The sequence below is a fragment of the Pelodiscus sinensis genome, chromosome 3, assembly GCF_049634645.1.
Source record: "Pelodiscus sinensis isolate JC-2024 chromosome 3, ASM4963464v1, whole genome shotgun sequence".
Lineage (NCBI taxonomy): Eukaryota > Metazoa > Chordata > Testudines > Trionychidae > Pelodiscus > Pelodiscus sinensis.
Genome location: NC_134713.1, coordinates 65,025,025 through 65,046,032, shown reverse-complemented (window position 1 = coordinate 65,046,032; position 21,008 = coordinate 65,025,025). Strand labels below are relative to the sequence as shown.

At 42.2% G+C, this 21,008-nt stretch overlaps 1 protein-coding gene across 4 annotated transcripts in view; it reads left to right on the top strand.

The window, feature by feature from the left end:
* Nucleotides 1–21,008, top strand: part of MAP3K7 (mitogen-activated protein kinase kinase kinase 7) — a 70,920-nt gene that overhangs the window by 9,190 nt on the left and 40,722 nt on the right. For 3 of the 4 annotated variants that reach the window (XR_012902602.1, XM_075923896.1, XM_075923897.1), the window contains exons 2-8: nt 9,077–9,187; nt 11,120–11,185; nt 12,265–12,310; nt 12,911–13,049; nt 14,197–14,321; nt 18,527–18,655; nt 19,239–19,369. Coding sequence is in view for 3 of the 4 variants with exons in the window: in XM_075923896.1 (XP_075780011.1) it covers nt 9,077–9,187; nt 11,120–11,185; nt 12,265–12,310; nt 12,911–13,049; nt 14,197–14,321; nt 18,527–18,655; nt 19,239–19,369 (747 nt within the window). In the remaining variant the exon portion in view is untranslated. Of the gene's footprint in view, nt 1–9,076; nt 9,188–11,113; nt 11,186–12,264; nt 12,311–12,890; nt 13,050–14,196; nt 14,322–18,526; nt 18,656–19,238; nt 19,370–21,008 lie in introns of those variants that run through there. The other variant, XM_075923898.1, reaches the window with a different exon arrangement.

The window sequence follows — 21,008 nt, the reverse complement described above, 5'->3', positions numbered from 1 at the left end:
TGGGCACACCTATGATAAGTAGACATCTGACTAACAAAAATCATGACAGACCATGAATATTGCCAGACCAGAGAGTGCCATACTAGAGAGGTTCAACCTGTAATAATCAAGTGCGCCATTTTATAAAGCTCAGAATGTGTATACATAGTTTATACTCATACTAACAACTTCACCTCTGTTGGAACAAAGCAGTGGTTCCCAACCTTTTTTGTACCACAGACCGGCAAACCCATTCAGACTTTTGGTGGACTGGTAACATTTTATGTGAATAATGAATGTGCAAATGAAATGTTACCAGTATACCCAATGGTTCTGGGGGCCAGAGCTTTCGGAACAGCCAGCTTTAGTTCCAGCAGTTGCCACAAGGCAGGCAGCCAGCCCCCGAATCCCCCAGTGCCAACCCTAACCCTAGAGCCCCCACCCCTCCACTATATCTAGCACCAGCCACTGATCCCAGAGTTCCCTGCACCCAACCCTTCCTCCTGGTGCCAGTCTCCCACCCTCAGAGCCTGCCCATCCCAAACACCTAAGTGCCAGCCCCATCCCTTAAAGCCCCCACTACCAGACCCCCCCCAGTGCCTGCCTCCTGTTTCCAGAGCCCCACTGCAGCCAACCCCCCCACCCCCAGAACTCCCCCAGTGCCAGTCTCCAATTTTAGCCCTATTCCCAGAGTCCCCCAGTGCCGTTCCTGTAGCTCTCCTCTACCACCCCTGCCCCCGGTTTCCCCAGTGCCAGCCCCCCACCCCGGATGCCCCAGTGCCCTTCAGTGTCAGCCTTCCACCTCATAGCGCTCCCCAGTAGTAGCCCTGCCCTCAGTGCCTGCCCCACCCACCTCACCTAGCCCTGTGCTGCCTCTCTGCCACCAGCTGAGCGCAGCTGCTCTAAGGTTGCCTTGCTGGTCTCCGCATGGTCCTCCCGCCACACTGTGAGCCACTCTTCCACATCCAGGAGGAGACCCTGCCTCTGCCCAGCACTGATTGGCTGAGAGGCAGGACAGGGCACACCTTTCCCAACAGCTGTGGCGAGAGGGGAGGCGCTGGGTGGTGTACCCAAGCTCTAGCCTCCGCCCCGAGAGGCACGGCGGCCCAGCAGCCAGTAGTTTGCGATCCAGCGCTGGTCTGCAACTTGGTGGTTGGGAACAGCTGGAATAGAGAATTTTTTTAAAATCCTCCTTTCTACCATACTGCCCTTGGAGAAATGCCTGCCAAGTGAAAATGATCTTGCAGTAGGCACTGAAAGCCGGTAATGTTGGCACTAACCTTTAATATTTAAACCTTGGGCCTGTTAGTTTGAGCACCGTGGATATAATGACAGAACATAATAATCTATTCCAGTGAATGCAATATATTTACATTGCTGCTAAGTTACAGTACTTTTAATCTTTGGGACAGATTACGGAACATTGATTTAAATTTCAGATATGTCATTTTTAAACTTAAAAAAGTTTCATGCCATCTCTTTTTTCTTTTAAATATATAAAAGTGGTGAGGTTTAAAATAAGCCTTTGCTGATAAATTGCCACCTCAGACTGAGACATAAACACTTCCTTGAAAGGAGTAAACCATGTAAATGCTAATAAACTCTTCAAAAAGAATTGAGAGTTTAGACCAAATAGGGAAATGGTCATTTTAGGAATAAACTAAACAGACTGTTAAGATGTTTAATTGCATATTCACTAAACTCTTTGATGTGAGCAAGCAAATCTTAATATAAAATTATTCTTTGAAAAGGAAACTCAGTTGGAATGTATGAATTTGGTTGTTCTTAAAACCCCCACTCAGTCCTCAAGATCATAATTTAGTAGATGTGTTGTGGGCTTTCTTTTGTTGCTGCTGCAGTTAAGTAGAATTTTCCAAAGAATACTAAAGCTGTTAACCAAAGAAGTGTTATATTTTCCCTCTTTTACCCAACATGGCTGCTTTACAATAAGCAGCACTTTTCCACTGGATAAGTCTGAAGTGAAGAGCTATTCATTATTATTGATAAAAGTATATGCATTGGCTGATACAGTTAAGAATCAGATGAATGCTGAACTGGGGATCTGAATAAGCATAACTTCATTATAAGTAAATAACCTATAAAACATCCTGCAAGATAAGATAACATTTTAAAGACCTTTAAACAAGGACCTCTGAAATTGATGTCATCCATGGATATACTCCATGTATAATCAAGTCAATATTGCATGGTAGTAAGCAGGGTCTTAATCTGCAATTTAATTGAGAAAGTTTGTCTGTCCAAGAACTCCTCCTAAATGGTAATAGCTGGGACTACCAAATTCAGCTTCCTCTTATCACTTAAAGCAAAATAAAGGTTTGGTTGTTCTGAGAAAATGGTATATACAGGCAGTCCCCGGGTTACATACAAGATAGGGACTGTAGGTTTGTTCTTAAGTTGAATCTGTATGTAAGTCGGAACTGGCGTCTAGATTCAGCCGCTGCTGAAACTGATCAGTTTCAACAGCGGCTGAATCTGGATGCCAGTTCTGACTTACATAGAGATTCAACTTAAGAAACCCAGGCATCCCCAAGTCAGCTGCTGCTGAAACTGATCAGCGGCTGATTCCAGGAAGCTGGGGGCAGAGCAACTCTGCCTAGGGCTTCCTGTAGTCAGCCACTGGTCAGTTTCAGCAGCGGCTGACTTGGGGACGCCTGGGGCAGAGCAGCTGGGGTGCTGCCGGGTTGGTCCAGTAGCGCCGAGGAGCGGCGCTGCGGGACCAACCTAGCAGCGCCCCAGCTGCTCTACCCCAGGCGTCGTGGGCAGAAAAGCCTGGTCTGCTGGGGGGGAGGGGGCACTAGCTGCGCTCCCCCCTCCCCCCAGCAGACCAGGGAGACGCGGAGCAAAGCCGCGGAGGACGCCTGCAGCGGGACAGCCCAGACGCGCCGCGGCTGTCCCGCTGCGGGCGTCCCCCGAGGCTTTGCTCCCCGTCTCCCTGGTCTGACCATCAGACCAGGGAGACGGGGAGCAGCTTTTCTCGCCCCAGAGGACGCAGGCGGTGGGACCGCGGCTCATCTGGGCGTCCTGCCGCTCCCGTCCTCCGGGGTGAGAAAAGCCCCGTTCGTAACTGCGGATCCGACATAAGTCAGATCCGCGTAACTCGGGGACTGCCTGTATTTGGAATGGGATTGCTTCTCCTAAACCATACAGAAAAGAGACAGAATCAATGGGCCAGGGAAAGGGGCTGTCTGGGGGCTCATTCTCCCCATCTAGGACTGCTCGAGCCCCCATTATCCTTTAGGGAGAGGAGGCTGACACTCTCCCCTGATGCGTATGGAAATGTTAGCTGGTCCCCTTTATCTGGGAACAAGGGGAAAGTGTATAGTTTGCTGCCTAGTCACTCTAGGCAGCTAAGGGTGCAGATGAACCTGAATCTGCCTCAGCCCGGGGACATGAACTTCTTCCCCAGCTATGTCTGATGGAGCGGCAGCAGCCATGGAACGGCACTTCTCATGTGACACCAAGCTGCTGTGGTAAATGAGGGTTGAGGTAGTCCTCCCTCCCCAGAGCAGCCCCCATAATAAACCCTCATACCCAGGTCCACCCCAGATTAGTGATTTTAATGAAACATGTACATTATCATTTTATTTTCCAAACAAAAATTGAGTTAAGGGCCCAAGTAATACTGGGTAAGTGTGCTAGTGATGTATATACACAAAGAAAAATCATCTCTGCTACAAGCACCTTATATAGAATTTAATTTAAGGCTTTATTTAGAATGATGCTTTTAAAATGTTAGAATGACTTACATTGGAAAAAGTATAAATACAACGCTCTAAGTTTTATATATATAAAATCACTGCCATAAAATAGGAAATTTCTCTGGTATGCTTTTTTGTAGAAGTTCCCATAAGACGCAGAGAGAGAAAGGGAGACAACAAAATATAAGTTATGTAAATGAATGACTTTTCAAAACTTTCTGAATAGTATACACCTGTTTCTTGAGCCACCTATTTTATTCTTGACAGACAATTGTTACAAAAAATGAAAGGGGATTATGCACTACATACTGCACATTTCCCCACACTCCTTGATTTTTTTTCTTTTGGTACCCAGAGATAATAGAGAATAATTTTTCATACCAATGTTTATTTTTAGATCATTCTCCAAAACTCCAGTGCTGCAGAGCAACTACTGTTACTGGAACTACTGAAGTAACAAATCAATAATGTGGGGTTCATGTAAATTGAGAATGTGTGTGATTGTCCAAACCCATATAGTTTTACCAGCAGCAGGAGATATGAAGGAATCAATGTGAAGAAATGAAAGTGTGGCCAATGCTTCTCTCTTGTGCTGTTAAAATGGCTGGCCAAGAGACTAAAAGTATGTCTTTTTAATGTGAACCTGAAAGTGGTCACTCCTTTATCTCTGGCAATGCCTCTGTGTGTTTTACTTTGAGCTGAAGCCTAGGCATTAGTTTTATGGTTCAGTACTAGGAGCAATAAAAAATGGTGACATATGGTTTTAATACCCTAACTGATCTTGTATATTGTCATTCAGTAGTTTGTTAGATGCTGTATATTTCTCTGACTGCCTCTCCTGGTTCTCCATTGTGACTGTTAAAAGAATCTGGAGGACTTTGTGTTGGCTCTTGACACTGACCTCTCCAAAGCCATTAGCTGGGCTTACTTACTAAAGGAAGTCTACCTTTTAAAATGTATCCTCCTTTTCCAGTAGACCAGTGGTCAGCAACCAGTAGATCGGGATCTATAGGTAGATCTTGGAGCCTCTGACAGGTGATCCTGGCCAATTTGGCGGGAAGTATCAAGCGCTAGCACTTCAGTTTCCCCTCCACCCACTGCTTGCTGCTCCTGTCCTTTATCTTGGTGCTGTACTTCCCACCCCCGGATCCTCTTGCTTGCTGTGCAGGGTGTGGAAGGGGGAGAGGACACAGATGTCACAGTGTTTCCCCTGCCCCCTCTCCTGTACCCCATCTCCATACAGAGAGAAGGGAATAGAGGGTGTTTGGCAATGCAAGTTTCTGTCACTCTCTCACACTGCGTGTGTCTCTGTTACTCTCACATACACTGTCCTTCACTCTCATCTCCTGACCCAATCCATATATGTGGGTTCTTGTTTTTGCTTCTGTTACTGCTTGCAAATTGTGTTAGTTTTGGTTTTTGACTGGTCAGTATGCATTTCATAATTTTCATTTCTCTCTTACACTTAAATGTAATTCTTTGAGTAGTGAGTTCTAAAATGCCTAACCTGTCGTGGCTGCAGTAATTATCCTCATGGTAATTGCTGATCCTGAAAATGGCTGGCACTTCCCTGCAGCCCCTGAGAAAGGCAGAGCAGGGGGTCTCCATATGCTGTCTTTGCCTGCAGACACTACTCCTGCAGCTCCAATTAATTGATAATGGGGAACCATGGACAATAGAAGCTGTGGACTCAGTGCCTGTAGATGAGGGGCACCACATGGCGCCTTTGCTGTACATGCCAGCTACTTTCAGGAGTGCTGCAGGGCCAGGGTAGGAGTAAGGCTGCCTTAACTTCATTGTTCCACCACCCGGAAGCCGTCTCAATTAAATGGTGCCCAGCCATAGCCTGTATCCTGAACCCCTGTCCCAGCCCTGAACCACCTCCTGCATCCAATCTCCTGCTCCAGACATGAGTTCCCCTGCACCCAAACTCCTTCCTAGCGCTTGCACCCTGAAGCCTCTCCTGGACCCCAATCCCCCACCCTGGGTTAATCCCGGAGCCCCTCTCACACATTGAACCCCTTTGCCCAAGACCAGAGCCTGCACCCCAAACCCTTTTCCCAGCCTGGTAAAAGTGAGTGAGGCTGGGAGAGGAAGGGAGATGGAGTGAGCAGGGTGAGGCCTCAGAGAAGGGATGGGGCAGGGGCAGGGCCTCGAAAGAAGTGTGGGATGGGTATTTGGGCTTAAGGTAGATCTTACAGTGCATTTAAACTGAAAAAGTGATCTTGTCGTTAAAAAGGTTGGAGACCACTGCACTAGACCCTTTTTATAGTGAGTTTTTGGCACACAGTAAAACTTGTTGAATTATGCACAATCAGAAGGTAAGTTTCCTTTTTTCCGTTCTTAACTACATGATTAATTATGTTTCCGGCAAATGTTTTAATAATTCCTCAGTTGAAGCATATTTATTTAGTCTTAGAAGCTTTCATGTAAATATTTAGGTACTCTGGTGATGAATGTGCTTACAAGTCAGATTTAACCATAACTAACACAATATGCAAATTCACTGTCTGAATTGCAGAATTTGTCCACAAGTCATTTATAATTAAATGGGCACTGTGTCATCTTTTCTTAACTCAGAAGTTTGTTTTTATTGGTCAATTTATCATAGTACATTACCAAACTTTGTAACTCCATCCTGTGCTGATGTTTGCAAGAGCCTTTTCAGCAAGAAAGTGAACTACAGGCAGTCCCCGGGTTACGTACAAGATAGGGACTGTAGGTTTGTTCTTAAGTTGAATCTGTATGTAAGTCGGAACTGGCATCCAGATTCAGCCGCTGCTGAAACTGATCAGTTTCAACAGTGGCTGAATCTGGACGCCAGTTCTGACTTACATACCGATTCAACTTAAGAAACCCAGGCGTCCCCAAGTCAGCTGCTGCTGAAACTGATCAGCGGCTGATTCCAGGAAGCCCGGGGCAGAGCAGCTGGGGTGCTGCTGGGTTGGTTCAGTAGCACCGAGAAAAGCCTGGTCTGCTGGGGGAGAAGGGGGGCACCCCCCCCCCCCAGCAGACCAGGGAGACACGGGTGGCGGGACCACCCGCGTCCTCCACAGCTTTGCTCCGTCTCCCTGGTCTGCTGACCAGGGAGATGGGGAGCAAAGCCTTGGAGCACGCCCGCAGCGGGGCAGCCCAGGCGCGCTCCGCGGCTTGGCTCCCGGTCTCCCTGGTCTGCAGGGAGACGGGGAGCAAAGCTTTGGAGCACGCCCGCAGCGGACAGCCCAGGCGCGCCCGGGCTGTCCCACTTCGGGCGTGCTCCGCGGCTTTGCTCTGCATCTCCCTGGTCTGCTGGGGGGCTTCCCCCCAGCAGACCAGGGAGATGTGGAGCAGCTTTTCTCGCCCCGGAGGACGGGGGCGGCGGGACTGCAGCGCACCTGGGCGTCCCGCTGCTCCAGTCCTCCGGGGCGAGAAAAGCCCCGTTCGTAACTGCGGATCCGACATAAGTCGGATCCGCGTAACTCGGGGACTGCCTGTATTAGAAATAACTCTTCTGTAGAAGACTTTCTTAGACTTTCAAAATGCTTTGTAGTGTTTGATTTCTTTGCAACTTAAATAAAATTCATTTTTGTTTATAATTTTCTTTTTAATCCGAATGGTAAAATCAGATTCCGTTGTATGTAACTGTAATAACACCCCAACATGCATAGCTTTTGAAGCCTTGGCCTTCATGACTGCATCACAAATTCCTGCCACTTGAGTTATAGGTTTAACTGTGTTAGCTGGCACCAGCAGAAAGCGGTAATCCAGGAGGCTGGGATATACTGCTGAGGGGTGGGAGGCAGGTGTTAATTTTGAATGGTGGTTGAGGGTAGCTAAGCTGAGAGTCACATGGCAGGCAGCGTCCCCAGTCAGGGCCAGAGCTGGAGTGACAGACCACATGGCCAGAGCCGGAGCTGCGGGGAAGTGAGGTGAGGGGGTCATGTCAGCAGGCAGGGAAGAGTGCAGTGTGAGGGCAGCCCGAAGTTGATGTGCAGGGAAAGCTGTCACAGGACAAACCTTCAGTGCTGCGAGGGAGGCTGGAGCCACATTGCCAACCTCACACGTACCAAACACGGATCCCGCCTCACCTCACTACACCATGAAGTGGTGACGGGCCTCCCTTGCTGCTGGCCACCCTGACTGTGCCCTTCGCTGACCAGTAGAGGAGCCCCGGGAGCCACCAGCTTCAACCCGGGCCCGGAGTCTTGGTGGCACGATTCTCCTGCGCAGCACCACAGCTGGGCAAACACCAAGCCATTAATCCCTGTGCAACTGCTCCCCACATGCTGGGACCGGCCACTTTCTGCCCAAGTCCCACGTGGGTCACTCCAAGCAGCGTCCTTCTTCTCTCCCAGTTCTCTCTGCCTGGCTCTTGGGCTGCTGAATTATGGGTTGTCTTAAGGAGTTGGGGGCTCTAAGAGGCAGGGTGCTGACACTGGAGTACATCAGGGCATCCAGGTGGGGAATTGGAACTGTGGCGCTCTGGTGGGACTAGTAGTGGGCAGCTACAGAGGCAGGGCTGGCACTGGTGGGTATGGGGATGCTGCTAATATTGATGGCTGGCACGGGTGGGGCATTGGAGGGGTTGGGTAGAAACAGGGCTCTGAAAATGGGAGGCTGGAATGGGGGGGCAGGGTCTGGTGGTGGTAGTGCTCTAAGCCTTAAGGAATGGGGTTCTGGCAAAGTGGGGTTCTGGCGGAGCTGAAGCCAGCTTTTCGTGGCAGCTCTGGGGGATGGAGCTTTTGGTGTATGGTAAAATTATATTTGCATATTCATTATTTGTATAATGAATATACAAAGAAAATGATACCAGTCTGCCGAAAGTTTTTGAATGGGTTTGCCAGTCTGGGTTATACAAAAGGTTGGGAACCACTGTTCTGCCGTGCTTTGTCATAGTGCTAAAATAGATGTGTTAATGTACTTTTATTCTAGAGCTCAAACTCTGTATAACTAATAAGCAGGAATATATGCAGTAAGATTATACTATTTCCCAGGCCAAGTTTTAAGGTAAACATTTCATGGGAAGGATGAAGAAAAGAATAAGCAGAAAACAACTATTCTTGCTTTTTTTCCTGGGTTCTTTTTGACTAGATCTTGTGTGAAATAAGTAATGTCACATTTCTTCTTAAATATTTAAATTACATATACATTTGAAAAAGTATTTAATGCATGTAGCTTGTTTTTTTATGAACATGTCATTTATGAGCATAGCCGTAGAATTAGTAGATATAAGATGTACTTTATGACTTGACGAAACTAAAGCTCTGTTATAAACTTCATGTGTCTGATTTCTTTACTCTAATTTTTGATACTGTATGTTTCTTTAAATATTTGTGAAGTGCTACCAAGAAGCTGAAATTGTTTTCTTAGCTACAGTGTTCCTTGCTATCTTGATCTAGGTTGTTGGAAGAGGAGCCTTTGGTGTGGTCTGCAAGGCAAAATGGCGAGGAAAAGATGTAGCCATTAAACAAATAGAAAGTGAATCTGAAAGAAAGGCATTCATTGTGGAGGTACTGTAAGCTTGCTTGAAAATAAATTTTACTCCCTCACCCCCAAACTAGTAATGTGCTATGTCCTTCCACTGACATACCCTACCCCTGGCCATGCCTCCTCCACCAGAACTTTTAAGAAGGTTCTCTGAAGTTTGCCTCTGGCTGTTTTCTCCTGTTCCTGCATTGCAGGAATCCTTGCCAGCCAGATTGTGGGGTGTTTAGAACTTCTTTATGCGCTCTAGCTCATTTAATCTTTGTAGAGAGACAAAGAGGTTATGAAATTCTTCATCCAATATTGGTTAAGATTGGGAGGAGGAGTCATGGTGTGAAATGTTTTGTTTCCATTAATATACTAATTGACTTTTAATTATTTTAAAAATCTAGAAGAAAGTACATGTAACTCATTTATTTGAGAATAAACCCCTCATTTTCTCCATTCCTCATCTTTTTTAGATATAGGTACTTAAGAAATGTGTGAAGTGCTGAGAGAGAGAAAATATTCTAGGACTGAATGTTTATAGTCCATAACAGCCATGAAATTCATTATATTATAGTTCTGTTCACATTTAAAGCATAGTAGATGAGAGTCTAGGGTGCCCAGGATATATGAAACAAAATAGGATTAAATCCTTGAAGTTCCTTCAACCATAGTAACATTTTATGACTAAAAAGTATTTTAATACATCTCTGTGTAACTATACTGCACTCATTGCCAAGTATGTGAGAGCTGAATAACATTTACATAAATCTAAACATTGTTGAATGGTAAGGTCTCTTTATTGGGCTTTATGAGAGAGAATCTAAGAAGAAAGACTCCTCATAAATGCTTTATTTTGAATTGGTTTCAGGATATTGTTAGTTTGGTTTTTTTGCACTGTGTAGATTCGGTTCAGTTCTGTTCAGTATCACTTCAGATTATATTTTTATATATAAAAATACATACTCACACAAACATATAATTTCTAGAAATGTGTTTGTTGAGTAGATAGTGAAATTCAGAGGGTGCTACAAAATCTCTCCCAAAAATCTGTGTGAAAGCTAAATCTTCCTACTTTGATTTTTTTTTCTGTCAGCTTGCAAAATAAAAAATAGTTTTCAATTTTTTCAGATGTAGAAATCCACACATGCCCACTATCAATTGCTACAAGCAAATGACTGGCTGGCATAAGTGTTAACATCTAGAATTTATTTTATAGTTAATTTTTGTGGACATTAGTTCTCTTTAATGCAAAAGGAAGCATTTTGCGCAGAAGATTTTCTGCAGTGATTCAGGACATTTGTCTCTGAAGTCAGGTATTCTTGCCTCCAACTATGGGCAATAAACAGTGCTAGAGGAGGAGTGTAGGGTTGCCAGGTGTCCGGTTTTGAACCAGACAGTCTAGTATTTGAGCTTTCTGTTCGGGAAACAAATTGAGAAAATATAAATGTCCTGGATTTTCTAAATAATATGTAATGTAGTTTATGATGTAATGTCAAGTGTGTCCGCTATTTTTGTTGAAACCATCTGGCAACCTTAGAGGAGTGCAAAATCCTCAGAATGTCATATCTATTTGTGCATTTCTGTATTTGGAATGTGAATGATCTGCAGCTTACATGCTAGCCTTGAAGCATGTGACTCCATTATTATTTACTTAACATTTTTAATTATGCATGTTGATTGAGAATCATAACATTTTGGAGCCATTTTAATAGGTCTTCCTGCTAATATAATCTCTTATGAGACAGGAAAGTGCTATTCTCTCCATTTTACAGATGGGAACCTGAGCCACCAGAGAATTTATGATTTGTCTTTCCAAGGTCATGCACAAAGTCTGTAGCAGAGCCAAGGTTTCAGGACTCTCAAGTTCTAGGCCAGTGTTTGGGTTATTTTAATTAACTGTGTATAAGTAACCAAATGGTAGTCTAATTTTTTTTATGATTGAAAAATGGTGGTGAACTTTTGTGTTGCAGCTTCGACAGTTGTCACGTGTGAACCATCCTAATATTGTCAAGTTATATGGAGCCTGTCTGAATCCAGTAAGTGTAATCCTCACTATAATCAAACAGTAATGCAAGATATATATTCAGCCAACATACCCACCTTAGTATTGTGCTTCTAAAATGGTTCCTGGTTTTCTTATTCATAGGTTGATTTTTCTAAGCTTTTTTTTTTTTTTTTTAAATTACCCAGTGGGTAGCCTCTAAAAACTGATTCACATTTCATTTGCCCATTTTTTACTCCCTAGGCTGATTTTTTTTTTAATTGCAAACAAATTAGTGTGGTATATATACATGTATGTGACTTCATAGATGTGCAGTCCTCATATTGATTCCAAATTGCTGCTACAGAAATGATGGTGCACATGATTGAGGACAGGACAAGGAGTAATGGGCTTAAAGTGCAGCAGGGGAGGTTTAGATTGGACATTAGGAAAAAATTTCTAACTGTCAGGGTGGTCAAATATTGGAATAAATTGCCAAGGGAGGTGGTGGAATCTCCCTCTCTGGAGATATTTTAAGAACAGGTTAGATGGAGCTTGGTCCTGCCTTGAGGGCGGGGGGCTGGACTCGATGACCTCTTGAGGTCCCTTCCAGTCCTATGATTCTATGAAAATCAGTTCCTTTTCACTTACTGTCAATCAGGATTCTGTTTTTGCCCTGCAATAGCTGATGACCTCACAAATGCCTCGGGTGATGTAGCAAGCACTATAAGAGGACAAACATGAATTCTTGAATTCACAACATGATAGGCTGACATTACTAGTGATCTGGGATATTAAATTGGTTAAATAATTTATTGGTTTTAGTTCTAATAAAAACTTGCAATTTTAATTGTTAATCTTTTCTAATTCACTCTCCCAGTAAATTTATTCTAATTGTAATTTGAAGGCAACCTTAGCCTTAAAGGTTATACAGTGATGCATCCTCTCCTCTTTCCTAACCTTTAATGAGATCTAAGTATCAATTTAATTCTGCATCTTATAGTTAAATGTGACAATTATGGAAACTTTGCAGTTCCTCTTAAAAAAAAAAAAATCCTTTCAAATTACAAAACCTATTGCCCTCCCTTACACTGCACTTTAAAACATCCCTATATTTTGTCTCCTTCCCCAAAGGTGTGTCTTGTTATGGAGTATGCTGAAGGAGGTTCTCTATATAATGGTGAGTATCATTTAAACGTGTCTCCCTGCAGCTGAAGTGCTAAGAAAACCTTTTTTCAAAATATAAAACTCTATAGCCAGAATAGTTCAAAAACATTTTAACCATATGATTATTTGTACAAATACACGATTTAAATTCTGACTCCTTTCGTTTTTCCCTGTAAAAACCTCTGACTTAAAGTGACCATCAATTCCTTGAGTAGTTACTTAATACAGGCTACACTGGATACAGCTGAAAATTAATGACATTATTATATAAATAGCCATTAAATGGCAGAATTTGTATATAAATATTTACTAATGAACCAAGTACCATTTTAAAAAGGAAATCATTATTCAGGTAACTTCCATTAATAGCAATTTACATTTTTTAAATTGTATATAAAAGATTTCAAGAGCAGTGCTAAAGAATGAGAGTAAATAACTGGATAATAGCTAGTCTTTCCATGAGTGCAGGGGACTGGAAAGCCCCTTCCAATTCTATGATTCTCTGATTAACTATTTGAATTTCATAGAGCTTGTTAATGAAATGTTGTTAGTTTCATTGTTTCTATGGTAATAAGCAATAAAGTTCTTTTTAGTTTGTACTTTTGTTTTGCAGTACTGCATGGCGCTGAGCCTCTACCTTATTATACTGCTGCACATGCAATGAGTTGGTGTTTACAGTGTTCCCAAGGTGTGGCATATCTCCACAGCATGAAACCAAAAGCTCTAATTCACAGGGACCTGAAACCGCCAAAGTATGTTTCTAGTTAGTGTTAAATTTTTTGTTCTTAAAATTGCAATTTGTGATTTCTCTTTATCCTGTTACTTCCATTGAATTTGGAGGAAAACTTTCATTGATCAATTGTATTTTTAGATACAAATAATTGAATCTAAATAAAAGCCACGTTTTAAATTTCAGTTAGACAATCAAGAAAGGCTGATTGTCTTGTGTTCCATTAACCATGTACTCACCACTACATGTTATGCAAACATAAAGCCTGTTCTTGCCCCATATAACGGGTGAAGTCTGTTTTAGCAGAAACTTGGTTAGCCGAATGGGGAAATTAGAAGTAGACCTTAGACGTAGACAGCTCCATAGGTACTAGAGCACATGGTCAATAGTGACCCTTCCATTTGAAGAAAAAGCCTCATTGACTATCCCTAATGGGAGTTCTGATTATTCACCTGGCAAGATAGCAGCCATGATGGCTGACCACCTGTCTGCAGAGCCTATGTTAAATGTTTATGATAAATTACAAATTTTGTCTCCATTGGGTGCTTAGTGGATTGAAGTAATTATGCCTAAATAAACTGTTTTCTTACATACTTAAAGTAAAGGTTGAACCTCTTCAGTCCAGCACTTTCTGGTCTGGCATTATTTTAGTTAGCTGGCTGTCCACTTTCCATGGGTGTGGCCAAGATTCTCACAGTAAAGTGTTTTTTTTTTTTTTTTTTTTTTTTTTTACAACCACCAGTCCTGCTCTCAGTGTTCTTTGCTTAATTTAGCTCTAATTTACCCCAAAATGTCTTCTAAGAGCCCAGTAAGCATGGGAAGTGTTGGTAATGCTGCTAGACCATATTAATCTCACATGATTTGGTAAACTCTCTGGTTTGGCACTGGTCATGTTCCAAGGATGCTGGACTACAGGTTTCAGTTTATACTTGTAAAGACTAAAATTAAAATTCAGTTTATCATAATTAGCAAGTCACAACCTACTGATATACTATAGTAATTTTTAAAGGTAATGTTATACTTAGATGAGCAAATTCTGCCGTGTTAGTATACATTATTATAGTATACATTTAAGCAGGCCTTAAATAAAAGTTGTTGGAATAAAATAATGTTTTATTATTTTGATAAGACTTCTAAATTCTGTTAAACATTTGGGATTTTCTTGACAGCTTGCTGTTGGTAGCTGGGGGGACAGTTCTAAAAATCTGTGACTTTGGTACAGCCTGTGATATTCAAACACACATGACCAACAATAAGGGAAGTGCTGCTTGGATGGCACCTGAAGTTTTTGAAGGTAACAAAATAATGTACAGTTTCACATGTATTACTCTACTTAAGAACATTATTTTGAATGAGTTGATATAAGAAATCAGTTGAGAGCTTCATTTACATTCATTGTTTCTGTTGTGTTATAAAATTTTATAATTAAATAAATGAATTTTAGATTAAAAATAACTTAAGGAAAGAAATCCTTAATTTACTAGAAGGAAAGACTGCTGTACCAGTATGTTTAGGAAAGGAATACAAACAAATGGGGATAGTTTGATACCTGGAGTTTGCAGTGACAAAACTGAATAGACTATAATGGTAAATTATGAATAACAGTAAATTATGTATCTTGTTTGGCATTACCATCCTGAGATATCATTTCTGAGATCACAAAATAATCCCCAATTCTTACTGCACTGAAATGTGCTTTGATTCTGTCCACACAGTATTCTGATTTACTGTGGTCATTAGAATTCTCCACAAGTGTCCAGCAAGCATAGCCACCTCTATTTTTGGTCCCTACCTACCTTACAATTCAACATAGTCCCATTTTTCCCAATACCTGCCTTCTCTTCCTTATCCCTTGAAATTTAGTCCATCTTTTCTTCTCTGATCCTATAAATAATTCAGTTTTAAAAATTGTAATTTGTATTTAATAGTTAAGTGGGGAGATTAATCAAAGTTATTTGTTGGCATCTCATGTGGGAGCTCAATGATAATATAAAATAAAAAGACAAGGATTTGTTTAATTACTATGTAATTAAATGGGGGATTGCTCAGTCATTATGCACATCAGACGCCTTGAGACCTGTGAGTAACTTGGGCTGAATTTGCCCTCTGGGAATGAAAGTTTCATTAAAAGTTTAATTTTGGATGTTCATAACTGCTTTTTTGACTGCTTTTTTGGTTGGTTTGTTTTTTTCCCTAGTTGTTTCAGTAGTGAATTAAGTTCTCCAGGAAGGTATTAGATTGAATACACTTGATCCTCTACTCTGGGTGTCCCTTATCCAGGAACACCGGGGCTGTGTCTACACTGGCACTCTTTTCCGGAAATGCTTAAAACGGAACAGTTTTCCGTTATAAGTATTTCCGGAAAAAGCGCGTCTACATTGGCAGGATGCTTTTCCGGAAAAGCGTCCGTGGCCAATGTAGACGCGCTTTTCCAGAAAAAAGCCCCAAAGTCCGGAAAAGGACTTTTGCCCGAACGGGAGCAGCATAGTTTTTCCGGAAAAGCACTGACAATTTTACAGTAGATCGGCATTGCTTTTCCAGGAAAGCAAGCGGCCAGTGTAGACAGCTTTCAAGTTATTCCAGAAAAGCGGCTGCTTTTCTGGAATAAGTGGCCCAGTGTAGACACAGCCCCGGGGTATGGACTCTGGCAGGGGAGTAGGAAGCAGCTCTACAGGCTGCTGCTCTCCCTCCTCCCCGACTAAAAACTGCAGGTTGTACTTCTCCTGAGGCATTGTGCTTCTCCTGAGGCATTTCTCTGCTGCTCCAGAGGAGCAGCATGAAGCCTAGGCACCCATATGCTGTGTGCCCAGTGCCGGTGACACCCATGCGCTGCACTCCCGGGGCCGGCGCCACTCCTGTGCCGCACGCCCAGGAGCTGGCATCACCCACGTGCTGCGTGCCTGGGGCTGGCGCCGCTCCTGCACGGCATGCCCAGAGGCAGGGACACCCATACGCTGTGCACCCGGGGCCAGCACAGTCCATGCACCCCGGGGCCGCCCATGTGTTGTGCGCCCGGGGCTGGCGCCACCCCTGTGCCACGTACCCGGGGTCAGCGCCATGCCTGTGCCGCACGCCCAGGGTCCGTGCCGCGTGCCCGGTGCCAGCACAGCCCATGCGCCACGCACCCCGGGGGGCGGCGCTGCCCATGCACCTTGTGCCCGGGGTAGGGGCTGGCCCTGATCACTCAGCAAGTGCACAGAAATGGCCCAGCGTGTGACATGGTTGCCCACGAGCACCGCGTTGGGTACCACTGATTTAGAATATATATACTTGAGATTATACTTGACAACTGCGGGTACCTGAAAAAATAGTTTGACAGGTTTCCAGTTATGGCAACTCCTGCTTGTCGGCCTCACTTCTGTCACCAAACCTTGCCAGCAGAGACACAGCCTGACATCGCCATGGCTACGTCACCATAAACCTGGTGTGTAGGTGCATGTGTACATCACCATAATCCTGATGGAAAAAGTTTTTTCCTTTGGTGCTGACACGCCATCTTCTGATATTTGGGTCAACGGAAGCATTCCTCTATCAGCATAGCTATATCTACATTTGGGATTAGGTCAAGAAAGCTTCATTGCTCAGGGATCTGTTTAACATCCTTGTCCAATGTAGCTATATCTCAACCTAAATTATAAATATAGATCCATCTTCTAGATAAGTTGCCATAGTAGGCCAGTCCTTGATCTATCTCCTACAACTGGCAATTTTATTTCAGTTGCTCTAAGTACCAGTTTATTAGAAACTGTCCTGGTTATACTGTGTAGTTCACTTTAAATATTGGCCAAAACTTATTCTAAATGTTCACTTACCACAACGTTAGCTTTTATTTTTATTTTAAAAAGTTGAAGATCTGATTTTTATTAAAAGCAGAATAAGGACTACATTTAAGCCTGCCTATTTCCAGGAATTTCAGTGAAAATGTTAAGCCGTCCACTTGTTAGTGGCTCTCCAGTCTGTAAATTCAACTAAGTAGGAACATGTAACATTTTAATTTAAAATTTCCCAATTTTAGAACTCGATCAAGTTTTCTGGACAGGAATTTTTATATACTTTTGGTTCCCAAAATTTGTATTGGTATTATTGAAAGAAATTGCACAGAATTATTAAATACTTTGAAAATATAAAATTTAAAATTAATGCCTCAAAATAAAATTCATTCAACTTCGTTAACCAATGTTAATTTTAATTACTACATTAAATATCCACAATAAGATAACCTAAGCCTATCTATACTTAATAATTTCTAAATTTTCAAATATCTATTTGATATGGCTTTGGAGAGAACTGAAGTTATTTTTACTAGAATGATGAAAGAGTAGAAAGAAGCTTTTGTTTTACTAATGGCAGTTTGTCATAATACCTTTTGATATAATTACTTTAATGCTGCTGGGTTTTGTTGCAGTATTAAATGTGTCAATGCTCCTATAGCTTCACAGACGTGTTTCTTTATTATTTAAATTTGAAATAAATGTCATTCTAAAGTAAGGCGTGGGAAAGGTGCTATAAACGCAATACTATCTCTAGAAGTAAAATGGTGTCTTCCTATGTAAAGAAATGCTATCTAGAAGTGACTTTTTAAATTATTAGGTTCTTCCATATGTTTCATGAGAAAACAGAATAGATTGTCTTTAGGTACTTACTATCATTTTTGTTTCAGCTATCAACCAGAGAAGACAAAAATATACTTTACATCTTGAATTTGTTTACCATTTGTGTCTATTTAAGATATTTATGGCTTTCTCTAATTAACAAAGTATTTTTCTCCTTTGCTCTTTATTATTCGTTATTTTATATCACACAGTGTCTGCTTTATGCTTCATGGGAGGCCTAGAAATCTCAGCCTCGAGAACTTAAAACTAATTTTCAGGCACGACAGAATGAGTGAGGATAATAGATAGGTAGGCATTGGGGGTGCGGAAAACAGGGGTACAATGACATAACATTATTTCTTAAGATAGTCTTGGTGGTTCTGCTAAGGAAGTTATGTTTTTAAATAAAAATGATAGAGATGATGGTGAGTGTTGATGACTGATTTATTGTTGTCACGGAAGAAGTGATTTCAGAGAGAGATTTACAAAAGGCACTGTAGCCAAAATGACAATGGAATTATTCTACATTTGAGAGACTGATTAATTATAATAAAATCACATTTGATATTTAACAATAAGACTGTCCTAAACACTGTGTGTTAGTTTCAGTGAAGGAACTAGTTTGCAAAAAGAACGCTTAGAAACTTGTTGAAAATTATAGTAAAAGAGGTTTTACAACCTCGAAACAAGTGTTTAATATGAATGGTGTATTTTTTTTAAATGTATCTTAGGTGACTTAGAAATTTTTAAAAATGTGTCTCTTATGGAATTGATTGTTGTCTTTTCTGTGTGAAAAACAAAGATATTATACTCTGAAATAAAATTAAAGCATACATAGCTATTCCTACATATTTATAGGCATATATCATGTAGGAAAGACACAAATTATATATATATATTTTTTCAGGTAGCAATTACAGTGAAAAATGTGATGTATTCAGTTGGGGTATCATTCTTTGGGAGGTAATCACCCGTAGGAAACCTTTTGATGAGATTGGTGGTCCTGCTTTCCGCATAATGTGGGCAGTTCACAATGGTGAGTTGAAAATAATTTTTCATTTTGGTGCATTTAAAGTTAAATTGTGTGCTTGTTATATAACACTATTACATATTTCATAATTGAAAAATTATTCATTGTTCAGTAGGTGCCAGTTTGAGACCTCATAGATTGTTGTCATTGATCTTAAGCACTCTTCTAAACCAGATCATTTTTGGTTCTCTTTCTTGTCTGTTAGCACAGTCAGTAAGCACAGTCTACATGTAATTATGATGTGTGAATTAATGGGGCGAAGAACTCTCATTTTATCTTTGTTGTGATCCATTGTTTGTTTACATATTTTCATGTCTCTCTTCATCTATTGTCTCTTGTTTGAGATAAAATTCTTTGGGTCAGGACTGTCCATTCTATGTTTAAACTTCACCTAGCAAAATGGGATTCTGGTCTAAGTTCCTGCTAAGCTGCATGGCTTCTGATTTAGGCCCCACAGAGCAAGAGGATTACCATGAATCTTTAATTATTTTAAATAGCAAAGTAGGTTGTTTAAAAAAAATCAGGCAATGACAGAACTTTAAACAGTAGCTTGATATATAAATTAAGATTTGTCTGATTTTAATTATAGGTACCCGGCCACCACTGATCAAAAATTTACCTAAGCCTATTGAGAGTTTAATGACTCGTTGTTGGTCTAAGGATCCTTCACAACGACCTTCCATGGAAGAAATTGTCAAAATCATGACACATTTGATGCGGGTATAAATTTCTCTTTTAATCTGTAAATAATTTAACAGGGATTATGTTGCAGTATTGACTTTTGAAGATATGCCTTCCATGAACCAGTATTATATATTTTCTTCTAAGTTGTATCTCCAGTCCATAAAGAACCGCATGGCAGCCTTCCAAGATAGCTACCTACACAGGCAGACCCTCTAGCCCTCGAGGAACCACATTCGCTCCTAACTGAGTTCCATAGCTTCGTCTCTTAGGGGCCCTAGAATATGACAGGGCGGGAGATAAGGGCAGCCTCAATCCCTAGGGATGTGTTAACATCCAAAAGCACATTCTACCACCATTCGGCACTTGCTCAACCTTTAGTTGAACTGCTCTTTACGTGGTCCAGGCTGCCCATTTTAGACTTCATGAGCCATGGATCAACTGGGAAGCTGGGTTGCCAAGGATCACTATTGGCATTTCAGTGCCTTCAGTGGTAACTTTCCAGTCTGGGAAGAAAGTTCCAGTTTGCAGCTTTCTGAAGAGGCAGGATTTCCTAACTATGCGTGCGTCCTGTACCTTTCCTAACCCTCCCATGTTGTGTCAGTGAAACAGCTCTGGGGATCTCATAATGCCTGCAGCGCCATTAAGAAGATACCCCTCGCAGTTCTTGGCAGGTGCCAAGAAAGGGATGTGTATTCCATCTGTGTCCCACCACAGTTAAAGAACCTCATTGCGGCTAAGGCCTCCATGTTTCCCAGAGTCACTACCCTCCATAGCAAAAGGGTATTGATTGCCTTGGCTACTTGAATCACAACAGCTTATGCTCCAACACTTCAGTTAATCTATAAGGTGTCACAGGACTCCTCGCCGCTTTTGCAGATTCAGACTAACACGGCTACGCCTCTGATACTTAACAGCCCCTATTGTAGATTTCCCCACGCCGAATTGATTCCCATCTAACTAGGAGCTGTCTGGCGTTGCAGGCTTCTACAGGGCAATTTCCACTTGCTTCTCCACTGTCACAGTGGGTCTCATTCTGGTGTTCTTGCACTGCAGGGCTGGGGAAAGCAATTCTCAAACTTCCTTGAAAGTGGCCTTACACATGTGAAAGTTTCAGCCACTGCTGATCATCCCGTGCCCACTATGGTCCCACCGGTCTGTGCTTCTCAGACGGCACCACAACCGGTATTTCACTGTGTCCAGAGGATCGAATGCCAGCAGCATTTGCCAGTAGCTCAACTCGGGTGCTTTGCAAAGGAGTATATTGGTAACATCCCGAGATTCTTCCTCTTCCCAGAGGACCCTGAATACACTCTGGATATACTTCAGCATATGCATGGCTAATCAAGGGGGAAAAACGCATGAAGAGACTATTTGCCATTACTTTCAAGCAGGGATAGAAGGAAAAGACTAGTGCATTATGGGACACTGACAATATGTACCCATAACCATCTGCACAGTTTTGGTCCCATTGTTGACTGCAAGCATAATCCAGAATGCAGAGGGTCGCGGGAGCTGTGGGATAGCTACCCACAGTGCATCACTCAAAGTTGACAGTAGTCACCCCCCTGGGACACACTACTTTGAATTGAAGCAAATTCTTGCCTGCACTGGTGACATGCACCTCTGACTTGACCAAATTGGGTGCTAAAAAATTGACCTTAATAAATTTGACTTA